At 44.6% G+C, this 21,245-nt stretch overlaps 1 protein-coding gene across 2 annotated transcripts in view; it reads left to right on the top strand.

The window, feature by feature from the left end:
• SH3TC2 (SH3 domain and tetratricopeptide repeats 2) overlaps positions 1-21,245 on the top strand; it is a 108,684-nt gene that overhangs the window by 67,191 nt on the left and 20,248 nt on the right. For both annotated transcript variants that reach the window (XM_063928085.1, XM_063928084.1), the window contains one exon: positions 8,197-8,377. In XM_063928085.1, coding sequence (XP_063784155.1) covers positions 8,197-8,377 — 181 coding nt within the window. The remainder of the gene's footprint in view (positions 1-8,196; positions 8,378-21,245) is intronic.

Genomic DNA, 21,245 nt, shown 5'->3' with positions numbered 1-21,245 from the left:
ATACCAATACAAAAGTGAAAAACAGACACTTACCCACTAAAATACCCCTCAGGGCCGAGTGCACCGTCCTCCACGTCTCCCGCCGCGTCTCCGTTTCCGCTCACCGCCGCTTGTTACTTCCGGGTCCCTGCTTGACCTGGTTACCGCGGCAACCCAGGCAGCATGCGTTCCACAACAGAAGGAACTGCATGCGGTTCACGTACCGTAGCGCTGGCCAGGGGGGGGCGGAGAGGACCCGCATCTCAATTAAGCCCTGTAAAGACAATCGACATATGTAAAAACACAGTGATACAGATAAAGCATGTAACGAGCATATTTGACAGCACAATTCCACATATGACATACAGAATTAACAATACTATTGTGTCACTTGAAAAATATAGCATTACCACAGGTAAAGCGTTAGCACAGGTATGGCATAAACTTCATAACACTACATTATACTATTCCAATTGATCTTATCATTTAATCCTAATGGGGACATTGTATTGAGGCGAAAAATCCATCTGGATTCTGCCAGAAGAAGTGCTTTATGGCGATCTCCACCCCTAAGTGACAATGGGATGTGGTCTATCATAAAATATCGAAGCATGGACAATGAGTGGCCCTTCTCTCTAAAGTGGCGAGCCACCGGTTGTTCCAGGTTTCTACCCGAAAGGTGAATAGCAGACCGGTGTAGGGCCATGCGATCCCTAAATGATCTGGAGGTTTGTCCTACGTAATACAATCCGCAAGGGCAGCATATAATATATACTACAAATTCTGACCTACATGTTAAGATATGTCTAATCTCATACATTTTGTCAGAGTGTGGATGTTTAAACTTGCGGCAGGGTTGCATGTATTTGCAAGTAGTACAGTTGTGACAACTATAACAACCAGGGGGTTTATAGTATACATTAGGGATCACACTTTTACCCATGCCAGAGATGTCAGCTTTCACAAGCCTATCACGAAGATTACGACCTCGTTTAAAGGCCGATTATGAGGAGAACAAGGTCTACCGTTGGCTGTCGGGTAATGATGGGGAGTCCCGGAGTAGACCACGCTTTCAAAAAAGGAGACCCTGGCAAAAGAAACAGCCCAACCAAGCCACTACTAACAGCCCAAGCGACAGTGATTTCCTGATCTCGGACTCTGACGATTGTGCCCCTAGCACTAGTGCCCCTTTAGGTCAGGGCCCCCAGCGTGTAAACGATCTTCCACCCGCCGGGGGGGCCAAAACCAGAGGCGTCAAAAGTACAGAGAAAAAGAAGACACGCTAGTATTTAACCTATCTAATAGGAATCTATCAGAGGATGAACTAAGTGTTCTACAGAAAGGGTTATCATTCGTACCCACTAATATACATGATGGCTTTGAGTGGCAATGCGATCACCACAAATTAGCACGTAAACTACGTCTTAAAGAATTCTTCCATGCACGCCCCACTCAGGTTGGACAATCGCAACTAGATGGCTTTCTACAAACTCACTCCAGATCTAACTTTGATCCTATATCTACGAACTCTTCTTTGAAAACTTTCAATAGACTGCTTGATGACTCGGTTTCCAGATTTGTTGCAGCACCTGGTCGTATACGTAAAAATCTATCATACATCGAGACTATTGCATTGAAGAATCTGGCCGGCTATGATGATATTATCATCAGGCCGGCAGATAAGGGCGGGGCTATTGTGGTGCAAAATATCACGGACTACCGCAGTGAGATCGAAAGACAATTACGTGAACCAGGTGTCTACAAAAAGTTACAGGGTGATCCCACTAAAGAATATCAACGTGAGGTCCGCACCATATTGGATAAAGCGGTACAGGATGGTTTGCTGACTCCTGCTTTACAGAAGATACTTATCAACGAGCATCCGGTAGTTCCGGTGTTATATACGCTACCAAAACTCCACAAGGACAGTATAACTCCGCCTGGTCGGCCCATTATATCCGCCCGGAACTCATTACTACAAACCATAGCCCAGATGCTTGATTTTCTGTTGCAGCCTTTACTTCCACTAAAAAAATCTTTTTTGAAGGACACTACTAGCTTTATTAATCTTCTACTTGATTTACAGGTTGTACCTGAGGGTACCATCATGTGTTGCTTGGATGTGTGTAGCCTATACACCTCCATTAAACATGTGGATGGTGTGGCGGCTATGCAGAAGTTTTTACGCGATCACCTAGACCCAGATATTTTTGATCATGATTTGTTCATCCGTCTTTTGGAGCTGACTCTCTACAGAAATTACTTCCTGTATGACAGTCAGTTCTTTTTGCAACTGAGGGGATGTGCCATGGGGTCGGCTGTGGCCCCCTCATATGCAAATGTATTTATGTTTGCTCAGGAAGAACATCTGTTCCTGAATTGCCCTGAAGTGAGTCAGTATCTGTTACTCTACTCCCGGTACATAGATGATATTTTCATTCTGTGGACCGGGGGTCGAGACAGTTTTGATGAACTGATGTCGAAGGTTAATCAAACTGATTCGCCCATTAAATATACATATTCTTGTAGTGCCACGGTGATGCACTTTCTAGATGTGAAAGTGATGATTAAGGAGGGTACCATCAGTACAGATATTTACCAGAAGGATGTGGACCGTAACACTTTCCTTAGAGTGGAGAGCCATCACCCTATAGCCCTTAAGAAAGGATTACCACTATCCCAAATGATGCGAATCGCTAGGATAGTGAGTGACCCGACTGTATTACCAGGCAGATTGGATGATTTGATCTTGAAGTTTAGAGCCCGTGGTTATGACCCCCAAAACTTGTATCTACAAAAAGAGCAAGTACTACAAATGTCACGTGCCTGCCTTCTACAACCTAAAATAAGAGCTTATGATAACTGTATCCCGTGGGTAAGTCAGTTTACGACTGCTAGTCCAATTATCAAACAGGCGTCAATAGCTTTGTGGCCCATTATCAAATCAGACAGTGAATTGCCATCCCTTAAGGATACCAGACCTCTAGCGGCCTTTAAACGAGGTCGTAATCTTCGTGATAGGCTTGTGAAAGCTGACATCTCTGGCATGGGTAAAAGTGTGATCCCTAATGTATACTATAAACCCCCTGGTTGTTATAGTTGTCACAACTGTACTACTTGCAAATACATGCAACCCTGCCGCAAGTTTAAACATCCACACTCTGACAAAATGTATGAGATTAGACATATCTTAACATGTAGGTCAGAATTTGTAGTATATATTATATGCTGCCCTTGCGGGTTGTATTACGTAGGACAAACCTCCAGATCATTTAGGGATCGCATGGCCCTACACCGGTCTGCTATTCACCTTTCGGGTAGAAACCTGGAACAACCGGTGGCTCGCCACTTTAGAGAGAAGGGCCACTCATTGTCCATGCTTCGATATTTTATGATAGACCACATCCCATTGTCACTTAGGGGTGGAGATCGCCATAAAGCACTTCTTCTGGCAGAATCCAGATGGATTTTTCGCCTCAATACAATGTCCCCATTAGGATTAAATGATAAGATCAATTGGAATAGTATAATGTAGTGTTATGAAGTTTATGCCATACCTGTGCTAACGCTTTACCTGTGGTAATGCTATATTTTTCAAGTGACACAATAGTATTGTTAATTCTGTATGTCATATGTGGAATTGTGCTGTCAAATATGCTCGTTACATGCTTTATCTGTATCACTGTGTTTTTACATATGTCGATTGTCTTTACAGGGCTTAATTGAGATGCGGGTCCTCTCCGCCCCCCCCTGGCCAGCGCTACGGTACGTGAACCGCATGCAGTTCCTTCTGTTGTGGAACGCATGCTGCCTGGGTTGCCGCGGTAACCAGGTCAAGCAGGGACCCGGAAGTAACAAGCGGCGGTGAGCGGAGACGGAGACGCGGCGGGAGACGTGGAGGACGGTGCACTCGGCCCTGAGGGGTATTTTAGTGGGTAAGTGTCTGTTTTTCACTTTTGTATTGGTATGCCTTGAGGAAGGGGCTCTGCCCCGAAACGTCGCTTTTGTCAATATTTCAAAGAATATTTGTATATGTGCTCTTAGGAACACTAATGGTCCCAATAGCATAGTAAAAGAGCAAACTTGGATAAAAAGAAACAGTTTTTTAATACACAATCCAGTAGCAAATTCAGGTAACAAACGTACAAGATAAAAATATAAAAACGGCTTATCTGTCCGCTATGGGAAGTTCTGGGACAGGGACTTGCTGCTCACCCAGAACTTCCTAAGTAAGAGCACATATACAAATATTCTTTGAAACAGTACACACTATGTTCATTTCTCTTTAATTCACATGCTCCTAATAGTCATCAGACTGAAGGCGTTTTAAAGAAGCGAAGTTGTTGCTATTTATCTTTATCCTTGCTGTGTCCACACGATTTACAGGGTGAATGGTCACACTAAAACTTTATATGTTAGACACTAGCAGGCGCTCTCGTGCACTTCATTTGTTCTATATCATACCTATCCATGTGGCAGGAGCTGCCACCCATTGATAGACGGGGAATGTCGTATGTTTATAGATAGAGAAACAGAATACTTCTAAACTCACCTATTTGGGTGTCTAAACTAGGATTTTCATAGGCGCTACTCTCTATTTTTTGTGATATATATATATATATATATATATATATCTATACACTGCTCAAAAAAATAAAGAAATAAAGGGAACACTAAAATAACACATCCTAGATCTGAATGAATGAAATATTCTTATTAAATACTTTGTTCTTTACATAGTTGAATGTGCTGACAACAAAATCACACAAAAATTATCAACGGAAATCAAATTTATTAACCCATGGAGGTCTGGATTTGGAGTCACACTCAAAATTAAAGTGGAAAAACACACTACAGGCTGATCCAACTTTGATGTAATGTCCTTAAAACAAGTCAAAATGAGGCTCAGTAGTGTGTGTGGCCTCCACGTGCCTGTATGACCTCCCTACAATGCCTGGGCATGCTCCTGATGAGGTGGCGGATGGTCTCCTGAGGGATCTCCTCCCAGACCTGGACTAAAGCATCCGCCAACTCCTGGACAGTCTGTGGTGCAATATGGATGGAGCGAGACATGATGTCCCAGATGTGCTCAATTGGATTCAGGTCTGGGGAACGGGCGGGCCAGTCCATAGCATCAATGCCTTCATCTTGCAGGAACTGCTGACACACTCCAGCCACATGAGGTCCAGCATTGTCTTGCATTAGGAGGAACCCAGGGCCAACCGCACCAGCATATGGTCTCACAAGGGGTCTGAGGATCTCATCTCGGTACCTAATGGCAGTCAGGCTACCTCTGGCGAGCACATGGAGGGCTGTGCGGCCCCCCAAAGAAATGCCACCCCACACCATTACTGACCCACTGCTAAACCGGTCATGCTGGAGGATGTTGCAGGCAGCAGAACGTTCTCCTTGGTGTCTCCAAACTCTGTCACATGTGCTCAGTGAGAACCTGCTTTCATCTGTGAAGAGCACAGGGCGCCAGTGGCGAATTTGCCAATCTTGGTGTTCTCTGGTAAATGCCAAACGTCCTGCACGGTGTTGGGCTGTAAGCACAACCCCCACCTGTGGACGTCGGGCCCTCATACCACCCTCATGGAGTCTGTTTCTGATCGTTTGAGTAGACACATGCACATTTGTGGCTTGCTGGAGGTCATTTTGCAGGGCTCTGGAGTGCTTCTCCTGTTCCTCCTTGCACAAAGGCGGAGGTAGCGGTCCTGCTGCTGGGTTGTTGCCCTCCTATGGCCTCCTCCACATCTCCTGATGTACTGGCCTGTCTCCTGGTAGCGCCTCCATGCTCTGGACGCTACGCTGACAGACACAACAAACCTTCTTGCCACAGCTCGCATTGATGTGCCATCCTGGATGAGCTGCACTACCTGAGCCACTTGTGTGGGTTGTAGACTCCGTCTCATGCTACCACTAGAGTGAAAGCACCGCCAGCTTTCAAAAGTAACCAAAACATCAGCCAGAAAGCATAGGAGCTGAGAAGTGGTCTGTGGTCACCACCTGCAGAACAACTCCTTTATTGGGGGTGTCTTGCTAATTGCCTATAATTTCCACCTGTTGTCTATTCCATTTGCACAACAGCATGTGAAATTGATTGTCAATCAGTGTTGCTTCCTAAGTGGACAGTTTGATTTCACAGAAGTGTGATTGACTTGGAGTTACATTGTGTTGTTTAAGTGTTCCCTTTATTTTTTTGAGCAGTGTATATTATATATACATATATATATACATATACATATATATATATATATATATATAGGGGGTAATTCCAAGTTGATCGCAGCAGGAATTCTGTTAGCAATTGGGCAAAACCATGTGCACTGCAGGGGAGGCAGATATAACATGTGCAGAGAGAGTTAGATTTGGGTGTGGTGTGTTCAATCTGCAATCTAATTTGCAGTGTAAAAATAAAGCAGCCAGTATTTACCCTGCACTTAAATAAAATAACCCACCCAAATCTAACTCTCTCTGCACATGTTAAATCTGCCTCCCCTGCAGTGCACATGGTTTTGCCCAACTGCTAACAAATTTCCTGCTGCGATCAACTTGGAATTACCCCCATATATTCTACTGTATAAAAGCGAAAGTCTGGCCTTCTGTCTTTCTATACAAATCCACAGTTTACTAGCAAAGATCGTGAAATTTTACATACGAGCGTATTAAAACACGACGGACGCAACTAAAACAATTACAATTCCCTAGCACCCCTTGGAGGGGAGGCAGCAGCACAGAGTATAGCAGGAGACAGCATAACTCCAGAATTGCTGGAGCAATGTACTCAAAAATTGGTACACATTTGCCTTACAATCTGGAAACAAACACTGTGGGGGGAAGACACCCCTAGCACCCCTAGGGGTGAGGCAGCAGCACTGAGTATTTCAGCAGACAGCTTAACTCTGGAATGCCTGCAGCAATTTACAATAACCTTGGTACACATATGACTTACACTCTGGAAACAAACACTGTGGGGGTCAGACACCCCTAGCACCCCTAGGGTTGGGACAGCAGCACAGAGTATGTCAGCAGACAGCAAAACTGTGGAAGGGCTGGAGCAATTTACACCAAACTTGGTACACATCTGACTTACAATCTGGGAACAAACTCTGTGGGGGTTAGACACCCCTAGGGTGGGACAGCAGGACACAGTATTTCAGGAGACAGCATAACTCCCGAATGCCTGGACCTATTTACATCAATCTTGGTACACATATGTCTTACAAGCTGGGAACAAACAGTGTAGGGGTAAAACACCCCTAGCACCCATAGGGGTGAGGCAGTAGCACTGAGTATTTCAGCAGACAGCATAACTCTGGAATGCCTGGAGCAATTTACAGCAAACTTGCTAAACAAATGACTTACACTATATTAGGACATGCATGATATCTCAGTGATGACAGGGCTGCATGTGACAGGGACAGTGACATGATGTGAGGAGGGGAATGGAGGCAGCAGGAAGCCACAGACTGAGTGTATAGTGGGAAGAGCAGGGTCCCTTGGGGGACCAAAAAGGGGTCCGGCCACTACACAAAGTGCGTCAAGGAAGCAAGATATGCCTATATACTAGATCTCCAACCAACGTTAATTAACGAACAACTATCATTCTAATTTACCATCCTCATCCCGTAGCAAAGCACGTGTATTCAGCTATCTACAATGTTATTTATACTGTGTGTTTAATGTGTACATTTACTTTTGTAAACAGACATTCTTAAAATTCTGGGCAACGCCGGGTACTCCAGCTAGTATATATATATATATATATATATATATATATATATATACACACACAACAGAAGCAGTGGCACTCCAGGACAGCCAATATGTTCAAAATATCTGTGTCTGTTTATTGCATATCATCAACGTTTCGGGGTGTTACCCCCGTCTTCAGGATGGTAACACCCCGAAACATTGATAATATGCAATAAACCGACACAGATATTTTGAACATATTGGCTGTCCTGGGGTGCCGCTGCTTCTGTTGTGTATGCTGGAGAAGTGCTGTCCTCTCACAGAAGGCACCCAGGCAAAGTATCCAAGATATACAGGTGGAGTGCCAGACCCAGCTATATTGTATGTATATATATATATATATATATATATATATATACACACACACACATACATACACACACACGCACACACTCTTTTCATTCTTTCTGATGGTAGTGGGGGTTAATAGAACAGTGATTATATTATACATCCGTTATGCAGGTCAGCTCAGCATCATTGAAGAACTATCCCACTACTACAGTGAAGTGTGTCCTACCACTGGAGTCCAAATAATCTACTGTGAACACTGGGTTAACCTGGTGCAACGGCTGAGGGACAGGCCAAAGGAAGGGGATGTGCTGAGCACTCTGAGTCAGCTCTATCAGACTCTAAACACTGCCAAGTAAGCACTGTCAACTATTACTAATACAGTTATTACAGGTTGAGTATCCCATATCCAAATATTCCAAAATACGGAATATTCTGAAATACGGAATTATTTGAGTGAGAGTGAGATAGTGAAACCTTTGTTTTCTGATGGCTCAGTGTACACAAACTTTGTTTAATACACAAAGTTATTAAAAATATTGTATTAAATGACCTTCAGGCTGTGTGTATAAGGTGTATATGAAACATAAATGAATTGTGTGAATGTAGACACACTTTGTTTAATGCACAAAGTTAGTAAAATATTGGCTAAAATGACCTTCAGGCTGTGTGTATAAGGTGTATATGTAACATAAATGCATTCTGTGCTTAGATTTAGGTCCCAACGCCATAATATCTCATTATGGTATGCAATTATTCCAAAATACGGAAAAATCCCATATCCAAAATACCTCTGGTCCCAAGCATTTTGGATAAGGGATACTCAACCTGTACTCTATATTTTGTGCTTGTTCAACCTGATTGATTAGCTGAAGCGATGGGCATAATTGTGGCATGATTTCAGTAGTTTTTTTGCTTTGTTTTTCCACACTGTAGCTCTGTTTCAGAGTTGGGAGCAAATACTGTAAATAAAAGGAACAAAAAAAAAAAGGGTCAGTTTGCACCTTTAGTAAAACCACACTGAATGTGGGCAGATTTAATTGTGGCAATATTTATAGTTGAGTAGGGGTGTGTTGTAGCTTAATTCTAAATTTCAGTGTAATAAAAGCTGCCCATTTTTTGTTTGCTACATCTAAAATCAGACCGTATTTACCTGCATACAAAAACATAAATGTACTGTATATACACCCCTTGCATTGCAACATGGTTTGTCCAGGTACAAATTACTCTTGTTTTACTCCTTTCTTATTGCTCCTAACTCTGAGTGACGTATCCTTAAATTACTCAAAATGTGAACTTACAGTTTATAAGGGGACTCAGGAGGATTCCTGTTAACGCCTGCTCCTATGTGATGAGGTTGGGGGTATTACTCGAGATCAAACTCCCTCTATGTGACACTGAAAGTGTAGTGGCCAAATGCTGAATAAGGCACAAATTTTGCTGGACAATGTTGAAACTTTTTTTCATCTCTAATTAGTAGACTGAATTGACTGTGTTTAATATCCATGTAGTAAATATGTTTAGATTTTAGTCCACTTTCTAGTAAAGAGGTTATTTTTCTTGTTGAGGGGCAGATGTACTTAGCCGTGGAGAGAGAGAAACTACCATCCATCTCCTACTGTCATTTTTCAAACACACCCTGTAACAAGGGAGTTAGGAGCTGATTGGTTGGTACTTTTTCACTCCAAGGCTTAGTACATCTCCTGTTGACTGTGTAAACTACGCAGTTTATAGGAAATTGGTTAGACCCAGTAATTAATCCTTGTAGAATTAGACGACAGATGTATCAGCAAGCAAATTTAGTAAGAATAAGTGTACCATATTTACCACTGATTTAGTGCTTTTGCATCTAGCATTCATTGTGAAGTTGGCCAATATTAAATTCTGGAAATGTCCTGGAAGAAATCCTGATATTTAGGGAAAGTTGGGCACTATCTAATAGTTGCATGTGTTGAGTATCATTTGTAACCTTAATGGCGAATGGTATTTTGTATGTACATTAAGATACTCCCATACAGGATTCTGTTTATTTTGTCAGTGGTTAGAATGACGTCATTCATCATGTCAACACGGTTATAATATCGATTTGTAACATGTAGACATGTTTATCATGTTGGCACTGGCCATGTAGACATTTTGCACGTCGACACTGATAAATATGTTGTCACTAACCGTCTGCGGTTGCGGCAGTAAATACTGTATGTCCCTAACTATAAACCTTGTGTTGCCATTTTTACATATTGTACCTGGGAACTACCTTGTGGGGGCCCCTCCCAATATAATACAATTGTCAATATGGTATGGTTGCAATTGCAATATTATTAAAATGTATACTCCAAGCACCAGAAATGTGTTGAGTACTTTGTAGTGCCCCCAGGTCACATTATGTAGGACAGAACCCCCAGTTCACATTTGCCACAGTACTCAATGCTTGGGATATAGCTTTGTGTGCAGGTACCCCCGTGTCGCCTTGTTGTTAATCCGGAACTGAAAATGAAACCCCCAAATAAAATATTATGCAGATATTCTTCACACCACAGTTAGCTTATTACATAAATTAGCATTAGACATGTCAGGTCTCCTTTAAAATCTAAAATAATCTAATTACTATTATGTAATGGCATCAAGTAGCAGACAAATCTATATGCAAAACTCCCTATCTCATGGAGATAGGATGTTTAACTTCTCTGTAACCTCTTTATTTGCCTCCCTGCAAGATATAGGGGGTCATTCTGAGTTGTTCGCTCGTTGACGATTTTCGCTATGCTGCGATTTGTTGCAAATTGCGCATGCGCAAGGCACGCAGGGCACATGCGCTTAGTTATTTAACACAAAACTTAGCAGTTTTGCTGTGGCTTCTGCGGCGCTTTTCAGTCGCACTGCTGATCGGTGAATGATTGACAGGAAGTGGGTGTTTCTGGGCGGCAACTCAGCGTTTTCACGGCGTTTGCTAAAAAACGGAGGCGTGTCAGGGAAAAACGCGGGAGTGTCTGGAGAAACGGGGGAATGGCTGGCCGAACGCAGGGCGTGTTTGTGACGTCAAACCAGGAACTAAACGGACTGAGCTGATCGCAATCTGTGAGTAGGTCCGGAGCTACTCAGAAACTGCTAAGAATTATTTAGTAGCAGTTTTGCTAATTTTTCGTTTGCTTTTCTGCTATGCTAAGATACACTCCCAGAGGGCGGCGGCCTAGCGTGTGCAATGCTGCTAAAAGCAGCTAGCGAGCGACCAAGTCGGAATGAGGGCCCATGTGTCGGTCAGTAGGTCTTCTAACAGGAAATCTGACATGCATAATCTAAAGTATCATTAGCTTTTTCATGCTCCAAAACCAGAGCATATTTATGAAACGTACTAATAGTTACTGTATAAAGCAAATGGGAAATGTCAAATTGGAAATAGATCATGCCCCCCTCTATCTCACACACTATTAATAACGCTATAAGATTGGTATACCAGTTGGAGCACATTCCTGCCACCCTGCATGACTCTCAGGATCACTTTCTTAAAATTTCGACTACATGGTAGAGATGAGCGCCTGAAATTTTTCGGGTTTTGTGTTTTGGTTTTGGGTTCGGTTCCGCGGCCGTGCTTTGGGTTCGAACGCGTTTTGGCAAAACCTCACCGAATTTTTTTTGTCGGATTCGGGTGTTTTTTTCAAAAAACACTAAAAAACAGCTTAAATCATAGAATTTGGGGGTCATTTTGATCCCAAAGTATTATTAACCTCAAAAACCATAATTTACACTCATTTTCAGTCTATTCTGAATACCTCACACCTCACAATATTATTTTTAGTCCTAAAATTTGCACCGAGGTCGCTGTGTGAGTAAGATAAGCGACCCTAGTGGCCGACACAAACACCGGGCCCATCTAGGAGTGGCACTGCAGTGTCACGCAGGATGTCCCTTCCAAAAAACCCTCCCCAAACAGCACATGACGCAAAGAAAAAAAGAGGCGCAATGAGGTAGCTGTGTGAGTAAGATTAGCGACCCTAGTGGCCGACACAAACACCGGGCCCATCTAGGAGTGGCACTGCAGTGTCACGCAGGATGGCCCTTCCAAAAAACCCTCCCCAAACAGCACATGACGCAAAGAAAAAAAGAGGCGCAATGAGGTAGCTGTGTGAGTAAGATTAGCGACCCTAGTGGCCGACACAAACACCGGGCCCATCTAGGAGTGGCACTGCAGTGTCACGCAGGATGGCCCTTCCAAAAAACCCTCCCCAAACAGCACATGACGCAAAGAAAAAAAGAGGCGCAATGAGGTAGCTGTGTGAGTAAGATTAGCGACCCTAGTGGCCGACACAAACACCGGGCCCATCTAGGAGTGGCACTGCAGTGTCACGCAGGATGTCCCTTCCAAAAAACCCTCCCCAAACAGCACATGACGCAAAGAAAAAAAGAGGCGCAATGAGGTAGCTGTGTGAGTAAGATTAGCGACCCTAGTGGCCGACACAAACACCGGGCCCATCTAGGAGTGTCACTGCAGTGTCACGCAGGATGTCCCTTCCAAAAAACCCTCCCCAAACAGCACATGACGCAAAGAAAAAAAGAGGCGCAATGAGGTAGCTGACTGTGTGAGTAAGATTAGCGACCCTAGTGGCCGACACAAACACCGGGCCCATTTAGGAGTGGCACTGCAGTGTCACGCAGGATGTCCCTTCCAAAAAACCCTCCCCAATCAGCACATGATGCAAAGAAAAAGAAAAGAAAAAAGAGGTGCAAGATGGAATTGTCCTTGGGCCCTCCCACCCACCCTTATGTTGTATAAACAAAACAGGACATGCACACTTTAACCAACCCATCATTTCAGTGACAGGGTCTGCCACACGACTGTGACTGATATGACGGGTTGGTTTGGACCCCCCCCAAAAAAGAAGCAATTAATCTCTCCTTGCACAAACTGGCTCTACAGAGGCAAGATGTCCACCTCATCATCACCCTCCGATATATCACCGTGTACATCCCCCTCCTCACAGATTATCAATTCGTCCCCACTGGAATCCACCATCTCAGCTCCCTGTGTACTTTGTGGAGGCAATTGCTGCTGGTCAATGTCTCCGCGGAGGAATTGATTATAATTCATTTTAATGAACATCATCTTCTCCACATTTTCTGGATGTAACCTCGTACGCCGATTGCTGACAAGGTGAGCGGCGGCACTAAACACTCTTTCGGAGTACACACTTGTGGGAGGGCAACTTAGGTAGAATAAAGCCAGTTTGTGCAAGGGCCTCCAAATTGCCTCTTTTTCCTGCCAGTATAAGTACGGACTGTGTGACGTGCCTACTTGGATGCGGTCACTCATATAATCCTCCACCATTCTATCAATGTTGAGAGAATCATATGCAGTGACAGTAGACGACATGTCTGTAATCGTTGTCAGGTCCTTCAGTCCGGACCAGATGTCAGCACCAGCAGTCGCTCCAGACTGCCCTGCATCACCGCCAGCGGGTGGGCTCGGAATTCTGAGCCTTTTCCTCGCACCCCCAGTTGCGGGAGAATGTGAAGGAGGAGATGTTGACAGGTCGCGTTCCGCTTGACTTGACAATTTTGTCACCAGCAGGTCTTTCAACCCCAGCAGACTTGTGTCTGCCGGAAAGAGAGATCCAAGGTAGGCTTTAAATCTAGGATCGAGCACGGTGGCCAAAATGTAGTGCTCTGATTTCAACAGATTGACCACCCGTGAATCCTTGTTAAGCGAATTAAGGGCTCCATCCACAAGTCCCACATGCCTAGCGGAATCGCTCCGTGTTAGCTCCTCCTTCAATGTCTCCAGCTTCTTCTGCAAAAGCCTGATGAGGGGAATGACCTGACTCAGGCTGGCAGTGTCTGAACTGACTTCACGTGTGGCAAGTTCAAAGGGCATCAGAACCTTGCACAACGTTGAAATCATTCTCCACTGCGCCTGAGACAGGTGCATTCCACCTACTATATCGTGCTCAATTGTATAGGCTTGAATGGCCTTTTGCTGCTCCTCCAACCTCTGAAGCATATAGAGGGTTGAATTCCACCTCGTTACCACTTCTTGCTTCAGATGATGGCAGGGCAGGTTCAGTAGTTTTTGGTGGTGCTCCAGTCTTCTGTACGTGGTGCCTGTACGCCGAAAGTGTCCCGCAATTCTTCTGGCCACCGACAGCATCTCTTGCACGCCCCTGTCGTTTTTAAAAAAATTCTGCACCACCAAATTCAAGGTATGTGCAAAACATGGGACGTGCTGGAATTTGCCCATATTTAATGCACACACAATATTGCTGGCGTTGTCCGATGCCACAAATCCACAGGAGAGTCCAATTGGGGTAAGCCATTCCGCGATGATCTTCCTCAGTTGCCGTAAGAGGTTTTCAGCTGTGTGCGTATTCTGGAAACCGGTGATACAAAGCGTAGCCTGCCTAGGAAAGAGTTGGCGTTTGCGAGATGCTGCTACTGGTGCCGCCGCTGCTGTTCTTGCGGCGGGAGTCCATACATCTACCCAGTGGGCTGTCACAGTCATATAGTCCTGACCCTGCCCTGCTCCACTTGTCCACATGTCCGTGGTTAAGTGGACATTGGGTACAGCTGCATTTTTTAGGACACTGGTGACTCTTTTTCTGAGGTCTGTGTACATTTTCGGTATCGCCTGCCTAGAGAAATGGAACCTAGATGGTATTTGGTACCGGGGACACAGTACCTCCAACAAGTCTCTAGTTGGCTCTGCAGTAATGATGGATACCGGAACCACGTTTCTCACCACCCAGGATGTCAAGGCCTCAGTTATCCGCTTTGCAGTAGGATGACTGCTGTGATATTTCATCTTCCTCGCAAAGGACTGTTGGACTGTCAATTGCTTGGTGGAAGTAGTAAAAGTGGTCTTACGACTTCCCCTCTGGGATGACCATCGACTCCCAGCAGCAACAACAGCAGCGCCAGCAGCAGTAGGCGTTACACGCAAGGATGCATCGGAGGAATCCCAGGCAGGAGAGGACTCGTCAGAATTGCCAGTGACATGGCCTGCAGGACTATTGGCATTCCTGGGGAAGGAGGAAATTGACACTGAGGGAGTTGGTGGGGTGGTTTGCGTGAGCTTGGTTACAAGAGGAAGGGATTTACTGGTCAGTGGACTGCTTCCGCTGTCGGCCCAAGTTTTTGAACTTGTCACTGACTTATTATGAATGCGCTGCAGGTGACGTATAAGGGAGGATGTTCCGAGGTGGTTAACGTCCTTACCCCTACTTATTACAGCTTGACAAAGGGAACACACGGCTTGACACCTGTTGTCCGCATTTCTGGTGAAATACTTCCACACCGAAGAGCTGATTTTTTTGGTATTTTCACCAGGCATGTCAACGGCCATATTCCTACCACGGACAACAGGTGTCTCCCCGGGTGCCTGACTTAAACAAACCACCTCACCATCAGAATCCTCCTGGTCAATTTCCTCCCCAGCGCCAGCAACACCCATATCCTCCTCATCCTGGTGTACTTCAACACTGACATCTTCAATCTGACTATCAGGAACTGGACTGCGGGTGCTCCTTCCATCACTTGCAGGGGGCGTGCAAATGGTGGAAGGCGCATGCTCTTCACGTCCAGTGTTGGGAAGGTCAGGCATCGCAACCGACACAATTGGAGTCGGACTCTCCTTGTGGATTTGGGATTTCGAAGAACGCACAGTTCTTTGCGGTGCTACTGCTTTTGCCAGCTTTAGTCTTTTCATTTTTCTAGCGAGAGGCTGAGTGCTTCCATCCTCATGTGAAGCTGAACCACTAGCCATGAACATAGGCCAGGGCCTCAGCCGTTCCTTGCCACTCCGTGTGGTAAATGGCATATTGGCAAGTTTACGCTTCTCCTCCGACAATTTTATTTTAGGTTTTGGAGTCCTTTTTTTACTGATATTTGGTGTTTTGGATTTGACATGCTCTGTACTATGACATTGGGCATCGGCCTTGGCAGACGACGTTGCTGGCATTTCATCGTCTCGGCCATGACTAGTGGCAGCAGCTTCAGCACGAGGTGGAAGTGGATCTTGATCTTTCCCTAATTTTGGAACCTCAACATTTTTGTTCTCCATATTTTAATAGGCACAACTAAAAGGCACCTCAGGTAAACAATGGAGATGGATGGATTGGATACTAGTATACAATTATGGACGGGCTGCCGAGTGCCGACACAGAGGTAGCCACAGCCGTGAACTACCGCACTGTACTGTGTCTGCTGCTAATATATAGACTGGTTGATAAAGAGATAGTATACTCGTAACTAGTATGTATGTATAAAGAAAGAAAAAAAAAACCACGGTTAGGTGGTATATACAATTATGGACGGGCTGCCGAGTGCCGACACAGAGGTAGCCACAGCCGTGAACTACCGCACTGTACTGTGTCTGCTGCTAATATATAGACTGGTTGATAAAGAGATAGTATACTCGTAACTAGTATGTATGTATAAAGAAAGAAAAAAAAACCACGGTTAGGTGGTATATACAATTATGGACGGGCTGCCGAGTGCCGACACAGAGGTAGCCACAGCCGTGAACTACCGCACTGTACTGTGTCTGCTGCTAATATATAGACTGGTTGATAAAGAGATAGTATACTCGTAACTAGTATGTATGTATAAAGAAAGAAAAAAAAACCACGGTTAGGTGGTATATACAATTATGGACGGGCTGCCGAGTGCCGACACAGAGGTAGCCACAGCCGTGAACTACCGCACTGTACTGTGTCTGCTGCTAATATAGACTGGTTGATAAAGAGATAGTATACTCGTAACTAGTATGTATGTATAAAGAAAGAAAAAAAAACCACGGTTAGGTGGTATATACAATTATGGACGGGCTGCCGAGTGCCGACACAGAGGTAGCCACAGCCGTGAACTACCGCACTGTACTGTGTCTGCTGCTAATATAGACTGGTTGATAAAGAGATAGTATACTCGTAACTAGTATGTATGTATAAAGAAAGAAAAAAAAACCACGGTTAGGTGGTATATACAATTATGGACGGGCTGCCGAGTGCCGACACAGAGGTAGCCACAGCCGTGAACTACCGCACTGTACTGTGTCTGCTGCTAATATAGACTGGTTGATAAAGAGATAGTATACTCGTAACTAGTATGACTATAAAGAAAGAAAAAAAAACCACGGTTAGGTGGTATATACAATTATGGACGGGCTGCCGAGTGCCGACACAGAGGTAGCCACAGCCGTGAACTACCGCACTGTACTGTGTCTGCTGCTAATATAGACTGGTTGATAAAGAGATAGTATACTCGTAACTAGTATGTATGTATAAAGAAAGAAAAAAAAACCACGGTTAGGTGGTATATACAATTATGGACGGGCTGCCGAGTGCCGACACAGAGGTAGCCACAGCCGTGAACTACCGCACTGTACTGTGTCTGCTGCTAATATAGACTGGTTGATAAAGAGATAGTATACTCGTAACTAGTATGACTATAAAGAAAGAAAAAAAAACCACGGTTAGGTGGTATATACAATTATGGACGGGCTGCCGAGTGCCGACACAGAGGTAGCCACAGCCGTGAACTACCGCACTGTACTGTGTCTGCTGCTAATATATAGACTGGTTGATAAAGAGATAGTATACTCGTAACTAGTATGTATGTATAAAGAAAGAAAAAAAAACCACGGTTAGGTGGTATATACAATTATGGACGGGCTGCCGAGTGCTGACACAGAGGTAGCCACAGCCGTGAACTACCGCACTGTACTGTGTCTGCTGCTAATATATAGACTGGTTGATAAAGAGATAGTATACTCATAACTAGTATGTATGTATAAAGAAAGAAAAAAAAACCACGGTTAGGTGGTATATACAATTATGGACGGGCTGCCGAGTGCCGACACAGAGGTAGCCACAGCCGTGAACTACCGCACTGTACTGTGTCTGCTGCTAATATAGACTGGTTGATAAAGAGATAGTATACTCGTAACTAGTATGTATGTATAAAGAAAGAAAAAAAAACCACGGTTAGGTGGTATATACAATTATGGACGGGCTGCCGAGTGCCGACACAGAGGTAGCCACAGCCGTGAACTACCGCACTGTACTGTGTCTGCTGCTAATATAGACTGGTTGATAAAGAGATAGTATACTCGTAACTAGTATGTATGTATAAAGAAAGAAAAAAAAAACACGGTTAGGTGGTATATACAATTATGGACGGGCTGCCGAGTGCCGACACAGAGGTAGCCACAGCCGTGAACTACCGCACTGTACTGTGTCTGCTGCTAATATAGACTGGTTGATAAAGAGATAGTATACTACTAATATTATATATACTGGTGGTCAGGTCACTGGTCACTAGTCACACTGGCAGTGGCACTCCTGCAGCAAAAGTGTGCACTGTTTAATTTTAATATAATATTATGTACTCCTGGCTCCTGCTATAACCTATAACTGGCACTGCAGTGCTCCCCAGTCTCCCCCACAATTATAAGCTGTGTGAGCTGAGCACAGTCAGATATATATATACATTGATGCAGCACACTGGGCTGAGCAGTGCACACAGATATGGTATGTGACTGAGTCACTGTGTGTATCGTTTTTTTCAGGCAGAGAACGGATATATTAAATAAAACAAACAACTGCACTGTCTGGTGGTCACTGTGATCGTCAGTCACTAAACTCTGCACTCTCTTCTACAGTATCACAGCCTCAGGTCAATCTCTCTCTCTCTCTCTCAACCCTAATCTAAATGGAGAGGACGCCAGCCACGTCCTCTCCCTATCAATCTCAATGCACGTGTGAAAATGGCGGCGACGCGCGGCTCCTTATATAGAATCCGAGTCTCGCGATAGAATCCGAGCCTCGCGAGAATCCGACAGCGTCATGATGACGTTCGGGCGCGCTCGGGTTAACCGAGCAAGGCGGGAAGATCCGAGTCGCTCGGACCCGTGAAAAAAAACATGAAGTTCGGGCGGGTTCGGATTCAGAGAAACCGAACCCGCTCATCTCTACTACATGGACCTTGTTCTTTGAAGCCGAACACTACTTACAAACGGTTTCATTTTTGAATAAACTTTCTCGACCATCTCTTCCAGTTCCATGACCCACCACCATCTTTCTTCTCTATAAGGCACATCACTGCCTTGCCCTCCTCTTTAACTTTCCCATAGCTTTGTTAAATGTGCATTCTCAATCACTTGCTGGTTTACAATGTATATGGTTCTGTGCCTTTCAACCATGTTTATGTGAAACATTTTTTCTGTTCTTTTTCTCCCTGTATTTCCTTGAAAAACCTCTAACCTCTAAAGATTCACTCTAAGATAAAAAAAAAAAAATGAGGCAATTACAATTTCATAGTCCTTTAAAAGAATTATCCTGACTCCAAAGAAGAGCATAAACTATCCCCCCAGGTCATTGTCGGAATACAGTACAGCAACCGTTCCAATACATAACAATCATGTCTCATCCAAAATCTTAGGTACAGGGAGACGTTGAGAAATCGGCGTAAGCCATGGCAACGCCACAGGGGACATATTTTTCGGACCATAAGACGCACCTGACCATAAGACGCACCTAGTTTTTAGAGTAGGAAAACTGGAAAAAAAAATCTGAACCATTTCTGCTTTATCATCCTTGCGCTGCCTCCCTAGTTTTCACCAACCTCTAAGAGATATTTCTGTGTGATTTCTCAGACTCCTACAAGGATTCTGTACAGTGCAGCCTTCTGTCAGAGCCAGCATACAGAGACACACACACACATCACAGCCAGCATACACATAGACACACACACACACACACATACTGACAGTACCAGTGGTTCCCCGTGTCCAGGCTCTCAGCTAACGCAGCCCGCGGTGCACTCCTGAGGAGGGAGGAGGTGGGGGGGAGCGGGGGAGTCACATGATGCCGGCTCTGCTGCTGAGATGGGCTCTGAGATGCGGGCGCTCTGCTGATGACGGTGCAGCAGCAGCATCCAAGACCCGCCGCTACCCGCCGGGCGCCGGTGCTACCTGCAAACACGTCTTATTCGCTTCATAAGACGCACATACTTTTCCCCCCACATTTTTGGGGAGAAAAAGTGCGTCTTATGGTCCGAAAAATACGGTAGCTTTATTATTCTGTGTAAACAAATTATTAAAACTGTCGTTGATTTAACCTATCTGATCGACAGGTTTTGTCCTTTTTCCAGTGTTTGGTTGCAAATGGTTGGTTGTCATTTGCTCTCATCCATTTCCAGATTTGTAGCTAGCTAGATCTGGCAGATAGTTGTATAGTGTATGCGCAGCTTTAAATGTAAGAATACAAAACATCAAAACAAAAGCTGAATAAAACCCTGGGTGGATTAGTATTGGAAGGAACCAGTGTAGCTCACTGTATTTGTATTGCACCGTCCAGCCAAATACAATATAAGGCTATATTAGGATCTATGGGGGGTCATTCCGACCTGATTGCACGCTGCCGTTTTTCGCAGCACAGCGATCAGGTCACTACTGCACATACGTATGCGCCGCAGTGCGCAGGCGCAAAGTACGGGTACACAGCGAATCGTTACTGGGCGATGGATTTAATAAAGAATCCATTCGCACAGCCGATCGCAAGAAGATTGACAGGAAGAAGGCATTTATGGGTGTCAACTGACCGTTTTCAGGGAGCGGTTGGAAAAACGCAGGCGTGTCCAAGTGTTTGCAGGGTGGGTGTCTGACGTCAATTCCGGGACCGGACAGGCTGAAGTGATCGCAGCGGCTGAGTAAATCCTGGGCTACTCAGAGACTGCACAAACTGTTTTTGTACTGCTCAGCTGCACAGGCGTTCGCACACTTGCAAAGCTAAAATACAGTCCCTTGTGGGCGGCGACTATGCGTTCGCACGGTTGCTAAAAACAGCTAGCGAGGGATCAACTCGGAATGACCCCCTATAATTCCTAAAGGCAACATTAATGCCCAATCAAATATCTATGCAAAAGTCTTAAAATACTGTAGATTACGAAAAATATACTTGCTAATACCTGTAATTAACTTATTCAGTATTAAGTAATGAAATATCATAATAGATATTTTTGCATTTGCTAGTATAAATCATTTGGGATTGAGAACACTGGCCTGTATATAGGCCCTCATTCCGAGTTGTTCGCTCGCTAGCTGCTTTTAGCAGCAGTGCAAACGCTAAGCCGCCGCCCTCTGGGAGTGTATCTTAGCTTAGCAGAAGTGCGAACGAAAGATTAGCAGAATTGCTTGAAAATCTTTTCCTGCAGTTTCTGAGTAGCTACAGACCTAC

Source organism: Pseudophryne corroboree, chromosome 6 (genome assembly GCF_028390025.1).
Source record: "Pseudophryne corroboree isolate aPseCor3 chromosome 6, aPseCor3.hap2, whole genome shotgun sequence".
Classification (NCBI taxonomy): Eukaryota; Metazoa; Chordata; class Amphibia; order Anura; family Myobatrachidae; genus Pseudophryne; species Pseudophryne corroboree.
This window is presented reverse-complemented; position numbering and strand designations above follow the sequence as displayed.